Genomic DNA, 9,692 nt, shown 5'->3' with positions numbered 1-9,692 from the left:
CACTCATGTTGACTTAACTGATGATGCTAAATTAGATTTGAATGTGAACATGCATGAAGGGCTGTCAGTTTCTCAGTTTTAGCCTTACAACAATGCAGTTGGGGCCAAACATCACAGATCTGACACAGTCATGGCAGATACTGCTTATTGGTTGAGAATAGAATAGAATAGAATAATCCTTTAATTGTCCCACAAGGGGAAATTTGGGTGTAACAGCAGCAAGAAAGACACATATACAAACAAACAGTACACAAGACACAACAGAAACATACACAATTTTTACATATTTACATGAAGGACAATGGTTACCAAAAACTGAGTACCATACTGTTATCAAATTAAATAAAATTAAATACAGATAAGAGGCAACCCTGGTTATAGTGTGAATCGGTTGATAAAATAGTGCAAGTTACAGCGCTGATGTAAACATCTACAGGGAGTGCAGAATTATTAGGCAAATGAGTATTTTGTCCACATCATCCTCTTCGTGCATGTTGTCTTACTCCAAGCTGTATAGGCTCGAAAGCCTACTACCAATTAAGCATATTAGGTGATGTGCATCTCTGTAATGAGAAGGGGTGTGGTCTAATGACATCAACACCCTATATCAGGTGTGCATAATTATTAGGCAACGTCCTTTCCTTTGGCAAAATGGGTCAAAAGAAGGACTTGACAGGCTCAGAAAAGTCAAAAATAGTGAGATATCTTGCAGAGGGATGCAGCAGTCTCAAAATTGCAAAGCTTCTGAAGCGTGATCATCGAACAATCAAGCGTTTCATTCAAAATAGTCAACAGGGTCGCAAGAAGCGTGTGGAAAAACCAAGGCGCAAAATAACTGCCCATGAACTGAGAAAAGTCAAGCGTGCAGCTGCCAAGATGCCACTTGCCACCAGTTTGGCCATATTTCAGAGCTGCAACATCACTGGAGTGCCCAAAAGCACAAGGTGTGCAATACTCAGAGACATGGCCAAAGTAAGAAAGGCTGAAAGACGACCACCACTGAACAAGACACACAAGCTGAAACGTCAAGACTGGGCCAAGAAATATTTCAAGACTGATTTTTCTAAGGTTTTATGGACTGATGAAATGAGAGTGAGTCTTGATGGGCCAGGTGGATGGGCCCGTGGCTGGATTGGTAAAGGGCAGAGAGCTCCAGTCCGACTCAGACGCCAGCAAGGTGGAGGTGGAGTACTGGTTTGGGCTGGTATCATCAAAGATGAGCTTGTGGGGCCTTTTCGGGTTGAGGATGGAGTCAAGCTCAACTCCCAGTCCTACTGCCAGTTTCTGGAAGACACCTTCTTCAAGCAGTGGTACAGGAAGAAGTCTGCATCCTTCAAGAAAAACATGATTTTCATGCAGGACAATGCTCCATCACACGCGTCCAAGTACTCCACAGCGTGGCTGGCAAGAAAGGGTATAAAAGAAGAAAAACTAATGACATGGCCTCCTTGTTCACCTGATCTGAACCCCATTGAGAACCTGTGGTCCATCATCAAATGTGAGATTTACAAGGAGGGAAAACAGTACACCTCTCTGAACAGTGTCTGGGAGGCTGTGATTGCTGCTGCACGCAATGTTGATGGTGAACAGATCAAAACACTGACAGAATCCATGGATGGCAGGCTTTTGAGTGTCCTTGCAAAGAAAGGTGGCTATATTGGTCGCTGATTTGTTTTTGAATGTCAGAAATGTATATTTGTGAATGTGGAGATGTTATATTGGTTTCACTGGTAAAAATAAATAATTGAAATGGGTATATATTTGTTTTTTGTTAAGTTGCCTAATAATTATGCACAGTAATAGTCACCTGCACACACAGATATCCCCCTAAAATAGCTAAAACTAAAAAAACATTCAGCTTTGATATTAATGAGTTTTTTGGGTTCATTGAGAACATGGTTGTTGTTCAATACTAAAATTATTCCTCAAAAATACAACTTGCCTAATAATTCTGCACTCCCTGTATGATTGTTGGGAGCAGTTCTGATTGTACAGTCAGACAGTTGCAGGGAGGAAGGACCTGCCGAAACGCTCCTTCATGCATCGAGGATGCAGCAGTCTGTCACTGAAGGAGCTCTGCGGTTCAGCAGCAATCACATGCATGGGGTGGGAGACTCTGTCTATCAGAGATGTTATTTTGGCCAGGGAAGAGTTATAATCCAGAACTGTGTTGTTTGCACAATATTCTGAAAAAGCTTTTTGTTTTTCCTGGTGTTGACATGTTGCAAAGCCCATTCAGTGGGCCGGTAGGCGGGTTCTAGCCCGTGGGCCTCATGTTTGACACCCCTGGTGTAACATTTGTATTTCTCCGCCTCCCTTGTTCAGGGAAGGGCTCTGCTCTGTTGACAGTTGTAAACCCAGCGCTCACATACTCACACACCCACACTGCTCACAGACTCCCGCCGAGCTGTAAGTACGCGCTGCTTCATCTCTGCGTCCTCTGCGCGCACATCTGAGCTCCAAATCAGGACCGAAGCAAGAACCCGCCGGAACCACTGGCGAGCAGGAGGAGACTGGAATATGGGTTCTAACGCAATGGACAGTATGAACCTGTCTCAGGATCAGATTGCTATCCTGGAGGAGAATTTCAACAAAGTCAGCAAGCATCCGGACGGCACGACGCTCATGCTGATCGCGGCGGAGTGCGGACTGTCAGAGGAGGAAACACAAGTGAGTAAAACCGAAAAAACTCCTGCAGCCTCTCTTTACTGTCGTTGTGAGCGGGAATGCTTTAAAACAGTGTGGAGTTCAGTTTTCCCGATGTTACTGATCTGGGAGGCTTATCGATAAGGAGCTGTTTAAACGATAGTGTTGAGCAAACATAGGACACCTTTAAGTTATTATCTCCATGGAGATCACCGTGACAGGCCTGTGGAGACTGACAGTGGTGATTATTGTTATTCAAGCATTTAATAATAGTCATTATCTTATAACATAAACTGGAAACATTTTAATAGGAAAAAGTATAAAAAATACCTGCATTCCAACTTCTACTAAAAATGTACTTTTAATATTTAAATACTGTTCAAGGCTGAAAAACGCCTGTTGATAAAAAGCATTAGTCTTTTATCATAATACTTTTTCCTATAGTAGGAAGTACTTTGTTTCATTCTGAGATGTATTAAAGTCGTACTTTATTGAATGTACTTTCCGTTTGTGCGGTTTTCAGAAGTTTAACTTTACTCAGAGATGTTGAGTCTGTAAATCTGACTTCCTTTACAGCTTTACTAGTGTTTGAGTAAATCCTGTCAGAGGCTCAGTCAGGTGACCTTTGAGGAAATAATCATGCAGTGTCTAAGAAATAAGACTTTGAATTTGTGGGGCAGCTCCGCTGACACCGAACAGAGCGCTCAGTGTTTCTGTTTACATCACAGTGTGATGAAATAATCCTCATCTGAGTGTAAACCAACAGTGACCACAGCTGATCAGCAGTGGAGCAACTCCAAGTTGTCTTTCCTGATGAAGTCACCCCAGAGTCAGGGGGGTCAGCTATTGTTAACACTCATAACACTGATTCATCTGCGCAGGGTGACTTTCAGAGGAGCCCTGGGATCAAACAGTGAGGGCGGGACTGCTGCGTCTGTTTCAGATGATATCATTTCTGGTGATGTGGTCGCTGCTCATACCTGTGCCAGATTAGCGTGTGTGTTCAGATGTTAGAAATGCGTCTTCTCTGGCTTACATTTCAGATATCAGCACAAAATACATTTAAAATCAATGCTTCAACGTCAATAAATGCTTTTTATAATATAAATCTTCTTTAATCATAATCAGTTAGCTTTTCAAACAAAAATGCAAACCATTTCCTGGTTTTTGCTACTTTTAATTTGTTTCTGCTGTGTAGAAAAACCCCCTGAATATCATAGTGGCTATGGGTGTTTCACAGGAATGTTTGACACCTCACTGACAAAACAAATGCGTTATTTAAGGGATAATTACTAAAGCCTGACTGATATTGAATTTTTAAGACCTATACTGATATTTTTGGTTAAAAAAAACCCCCTGATATTCTGATGTATCGCCTGATAATTTTTTCTTATAGAGACATAGAGTTATAGAGCTTTTCTTTTATTTAACTATCACTCTGCATAAATCTGTTCACTGCCCTCTGGTGAGCAAACTATGCAACATCAGCACTGATAACATGGTTGAAGGGTGTTTCTCCCGTCTGTTCTTTACTTTTTAAATGTTCATTATAAACATCAATACTAACAATAGCTAATATTGGCCCACAGTATTGGCCCATTGATAAATCAAGTTGGGCTTTAATAATGCCTAACCCATCAATTATACATTTCTTTGCAGTATAACTTACTGTCTAATATTTTTATGATCTTTTAATTTCATCTTCAGGTACCCCAAATTTGAGCTAGACCTTGTTACTTACAACATTTTTAATAATTTTGCCAATACATACCCCTCACCGGTCTATAGAGCTCAGTGTAACGGTACCAAATCTCTTATTTATAGCCAGAAAATCCAAAGTTAAAATCTACTTTTTGCTTAATTATGTTAAGAATAGAAAACACACACCGTTTTTGTTTTTCATATTCAAGCAGCTTAATAAAGAGAATATTTGAATGAATTCTTGAAAATTTCCTTTTGGTACTGCCTCCATTCGGTCTCTGTCTCTGCTCCTTTCCACATGTACGCACTCCCGCCTTGACTGTATCTGAGGAATGCCGTAGCCTACTGTAAAGTCTGAGCATCTGTCACATCTGCAGCCAGATGTGAAGCTTCAGTGCTCTGATAACAACACAAAGTGCACTAAAGTAATGCAGGCACCTCCTCTTTGCAAGCAGCACTCTGAAGCTGCTATCCATGATGATGTTTTAACTTTGCAAATGGTGGGATGTTTCCTTTTAGAACAAGTTTCCTGTTCGTGATTTGGCTGGCAAATGACCTGGCTGTTTGCTTAGCTGTACTCAGCAGGAGGCGAGGCCCAACCTGTGGCTCTGTCATCTGAGCTGATGCAGCATCAGTTTCGTTTTGTAGGCAAATTTCTGCCCGTGTTTGTGTTTGTGTTTGTCAGGAGTGATAAAGCTGAAGACATGGCATGTACATTAACAGTTCATGTATGACAGATTTGTGCATCCTGCCATTTTTTCTGCTGTAACCCAACAAACCAGTCCCAGAAGATTTTTCTGGACTGCAGTAACACAAGCGCAGCAAAAAAATGAAACAAAAACCCCCAAACTGAACTCAAGTGATTTGAAACAGCTTTTTAAACCAAGGATCATTCTCACTCCCACCTCATCACAACTCAGTTTTAGGTTTAAACACAATTTGACAAAAACAAATAGCCAAAGCAACAATCAGTGATGCCAGAAGATGCTGTCATTTAATGTCTCTGTTACTTGCTGTGCCGAAAAAAAGTAAAACAAATATGAAGAGGCAAGAAAAATAATATTAGTCAATTATTTAATCACACACAAAGAAAACATTCCCATGGGCCCTTTTTATAAAATAAACTAACTTAAAATGTTGGCACGACAATCAGTTTGGTCTTTCCTGCTTTTTAAATAATGTTGTTTATAAAGCCGTACTCATGTTGTTGCTGTGACATCAAGCAGAAACATGGAGCCATCAGGGTAGACTAATAAGCATTCATAGTCCTTTGAATCAAATGCTAAAAGCCAGTAAATATCTTTGGATAATGCACCAGGTGAGCAATCTTCATGAAAGATCTTGACAATCTCTGTTTGACTGTAAGCAGAGAAGAGTGTTATGAGTAATCAAATAGCTTGGAGGTGTGCAGGATGATTGGTAACAGTGTAGAAGCAGAAGACAATAGCCGTGTAAGTGGTTTTGTGTGTGTAATCCAGAAAAGCCAATGTGTTTTTGCCCCAGGATGGAATATAATGATCCCACCTGCGTCCTCCTGTTACATACAGGGGGTAATTTTTATTTAGCATAGGCCACATGAGGAGGTGATGATAGTGGGAAGAGTAGCGGGTTTGTCAGGAGGAGACTAGGAGGTTTTTTTCTTTTTACCTTTTTTTCACCTGCTGGTTGGATTTAGGTTCTGCAAACTACTCAGTTAGGTTAGAGCACCCTAGACTCATCAGGTAAATTTAGGAAAACATTGTGGTTTGGATTAAAATCCACCTCTTCACATCATTAATGACATGTTGGGAGAGACACACTCCACCTCCACCTTGTATGTAAATGAACCACAACAGCTTTGGAAAAAATGGCATTGACCCACATCCCCAGCCTGGAGAAACAGACACTCCAGGAATCTATGCAAGTGCAAAGGTCGAAATGTCCTCCTACCTTTTAAATCCCAGATATGAATCTTTTTTTCCGAGTATGCAGAGAAAAGGCAAACACAGGTCTTCCTTTGTAACCAACTTCCACTTTAAAGGATTAGGTTTTGCACATTTAAAGGATTATTGCTAACAGTAGTAATTCAAGGATCCAGAAGTCTGCGAGAAAGTTTATTACAAACATCAAAACTAAAGAGTAACTCGAACCATCGCTTCATCCTGCAAGATGTGGACGATTTATGGCCTACGTTTCACTTTGGCAGTAGATCCTTGTGCATCTATTAGGAGATGTCCTTTATGGAAATAAAGTGAAGGAATTATAACCAAGAAAAGGTTGAACTACAGCAAACACATGTTGCTGCCAAGGCTAATAATCAGGCTATTCTGTATTTCCATTCAGTGCACACAAAGGTGCTTGGCCAACCTGACAGGGAAGCCCAGTCCAGGCAGGGTAATGTAAAGGTCTGGCCTCTCATCAAAAAGTACTGACTCAGTCTCCAGCTGATCTTTTTTTTGTGTCTGCCTTTCTTTCTCTTCCTGTCGACCCTCCTAAGCGTTTTGTATTTGTTAACAAAGCTTTCATTGGAGAAGGTTTAACTGAATGAACTCACCCCGGCTACCACTCCCTGTTCCACATTAACCTTTACAATGTTATGGGCTCCGTGCTGCATGTTTGAGCTCCTTTCAGTGAACTCTTTCTTTGTTTTCACTGCTGCAGGGCCAAGAGTCAAGTGTGAAAGACCGTCTTACGTAATCCACTTAAAGTCAACAGGAAAAAATGACATAAGCACCATTGTGTGGTTCAGCAGGATTACAAAAAGTGACAGCTTCCATTGAAAAGTGGGTGAAGAAAATTGCATTGTAATGGACTGGCTTTACAGACGGGATAGAGCGCGTACAGCCGAGTTCAGAGAATAGTTCTTGAATTTATTTAGTCTGATCATGTTTAAGTGCAATCCCAGATGACTCCAAATGGGAATCTTGTGTGTTTTCAGTACAAAATGAGGAAACCATCCCTCTCGCCAGGCACACGGCTCAAACATCCACCCTAAGGCCCATGTTAGAGGGTCTGCATCCCTCCCCAGATTACATCAGCACTCTTGTGAATCCCAAGACAACATGAATTTTAAAACAGCAATGCAATGGGTCACGGGTGTGTGCGTGTGTGTGAAAGCACTCCGTGCAATCATCTTCTGGTCAGAGTTTTAGTGTAGCAGTTTTTGGCAGAGGGGTCAGAGAAACGGGCCATGACTACATGCTGTTAAAATTAGATGGAAACATTCGTTTTGTGCGGTTGCCCTGAAAAAACTTTGCTGTGGGGTCACTGCTCTGCCACGATGAGTCAGCGACCACATTAACATGCACTGAAAAGATGTGACTGTAGTGTGATTGTGAAGATAATGAGAGTCAGATGGAAAGGGGCTTTTGTTTAGTTCGGTGTTGGTTAATCATATTTCCATGTGGGGATTCTGTATGATGATTATGCTTTGGTCGCAAATAACAATTAATATTTACCTCTGATAATTTGAGTTAAGTTGCTTCCTGTGATGCTGTCCATAGACTGTATATAAAAGATGTCTGCAACAACCAGCTTCCTTATCATACACTTGTTAGTTATATCCTTTTTAAAGCTGTGAGTTTTGAAACTGGACATGACTGAGCAATGTCTTAATTTGACTGTGAGACCAAAGACAACATGTATATGCTGCCTAGCTTACAAATTTTAATTAAAGTCCCTTCTTTTAATTAAATAAGAGCCACAAGCTAATATTAGCACACTGAAATGATATATTTTTTATTATGCTAACTTGGAAAACGTTACCAGGTCAATGTTAGCGTGATAAAATTTTAGATGGTAAATATTATTATTATTATTATTATTTATTTATTTTTAAATTTACTTTTGCAAATGCTGTGATGGTAAAAAAAAAATAAAATAAGAATTTCGACCAGAATCGGGCTAGCCAGTTTTAGCTGAAGCGATAAATATTAAAATATTGATTTTATTACAATTTATTAAATTTATTGATTGTTAAAGATATATTAGGCTAACATTAACATGTACAAATGTTAAATATCAGCATGTTTTACTTTAGATTTTTTTTTGTCACTTAATCTTAGGCTTTATGTCTGGCTAGGCTAGCTTGAGAGTCTGATGTAATATTCTGCACCATGTGGCAACACATAAAAATGTTGGCATGCTGAAATGATGAATACTGAACATTATATTAGGCTAAATTTAATAAGTGTTATTAAAAATGTAAATAGGCTAGATAGTAAACATTGACAGTTTAAGTTTCTATGCTAAGCCAGGCTAACTATATCTTTATGGTAAGCTAGGCTAGTCACGTCCAGACTCTAATGCCTTACTAAATCCACAGATAGGAGCTCAGTAGATTTAGGTGGTAGTGTCTCATGAGAAAAAAACAATTATTCTCTAAAGATATTAAATTATGTGATCCACCACTATATTTTTAACAGTCAAGTTTAAGTTTCACATACATATCATATTTCTTTAGCTCATGTGTCTTACTTGAACACACACAATGATAATAATACACACAAACTGGGTGATTAGATTACCAGTTTAAGAGACCCATAGAGTAATGTGCTCTAGTTGGTATTAGTAGTGGTTAGGTTATTGTCTACATGTAGGCTTGTAACCAGTAGCCTCAGGCTGAAAATGCATTTAAAGAAGCCTGTATTTAATTCTTGGAAATATGAGAAGTCCAAGAGTTACATCATCAATCTTGTGTTCAGGCTTTACATTAGTGAACAAAACCCCCTGCCACCTGTTCTAACCCCACCCATGGGTGTGTTTGTCCTGTTTGTTTCTTACAGAAATGGTTCACGCTACGTAACGCACAGTGGAGGCAGTCAGAGGGTCTTCCAGCTAAACAGGGATCTGTGCTGGACTGAGATTTTCCAACCACCTCTTTGGATGCAGGGAGCTACTTCCTTCTGGACGAACTGACTTCCCCTCCTATTCCTCACGTTTCCGTCTCTGTTCGTTTTTGTATCTTTGAAGCTGTTTTATCTTACAGAATGTGAAGGTTTTTGTGTGTTGCTGCCAATATATCTGCCATGGTTACAGAAATAAACATATTATTATTGTAAGTTAAAATGACTTGGAGTGTGTTTTGCAACTATTGTACATTTGGGAGTCACATTCACTGAGGGAGCCAGGTTATATAATGGTGGGCTGTGGTTTGAAAAGGATGGGGGCATTGTTTGGTTAGTGTACATGCAATTCTGTCAGCAGGGACCGGAGCTGGACGCAGAGCTGTTTATTCGACTATAAAAGATGTAAGGAAGCGCTGGGTTTACAATAGATGTTGCTGGCATCAGCTGCCACTATCCAGGAACTTCTGTGGACAAACATGGAACATTTCCATTAGTGAAAGAGGAGAAAAGAGGAGGGGG

At 40.1% G+C, this 9,692-nt stretch overlaps 1 protein-coding gene across 1 annotated transcript; it reads left to right on the top strand.

The window, feature by feature from the left end:
- Nucleotides 1-2,340: 2,340 nt before the first annotated feature.
- hopx (HOP homeobox) lies at nucleotides 2,341-9,387 on the top strand. The gene is made up of 2 exons (XM_080901586.1): nucleotides 2,341-2,670; nucleotides 9,111-9,387. The coding sequence occupies exons 1-2, from the start codon at nucleotides 2,521-2,523 to the stop codon at nucleotides 9,186-9,188; spliced, it is 228 nt and encodes a 75-aa protein (XP_080757712.1). The 5' UTR covers nucleotides 2,341-2,520; the 3' UTR covers nucleotides 9,189-9,387.
- The last annotated feature ends 305 nt before the right edge of the window (nucleotides 9,388-9,692 follow it).

The sequence above is a fragment of the Rhamphochromis sp. 'chilingali' genome, assembly GCF_963969265.1.
Source record: "Rhamphochromis sp. 'chilingali' genome assembly, chromosome: 13".
Taxonomy (NCBI): Eukaryota; Metazoa; Chordata; class Actinopteri; order Cichliformes; family Cichlidae; genus Rhamphochromis; species Rhamphochromis sp. 'chilingali'.
The sequence above is the reverse complement of the archived record's forward strand: the minus strand, read 5'-3'. Positions and strand labels throughout refer to the sequence as shown.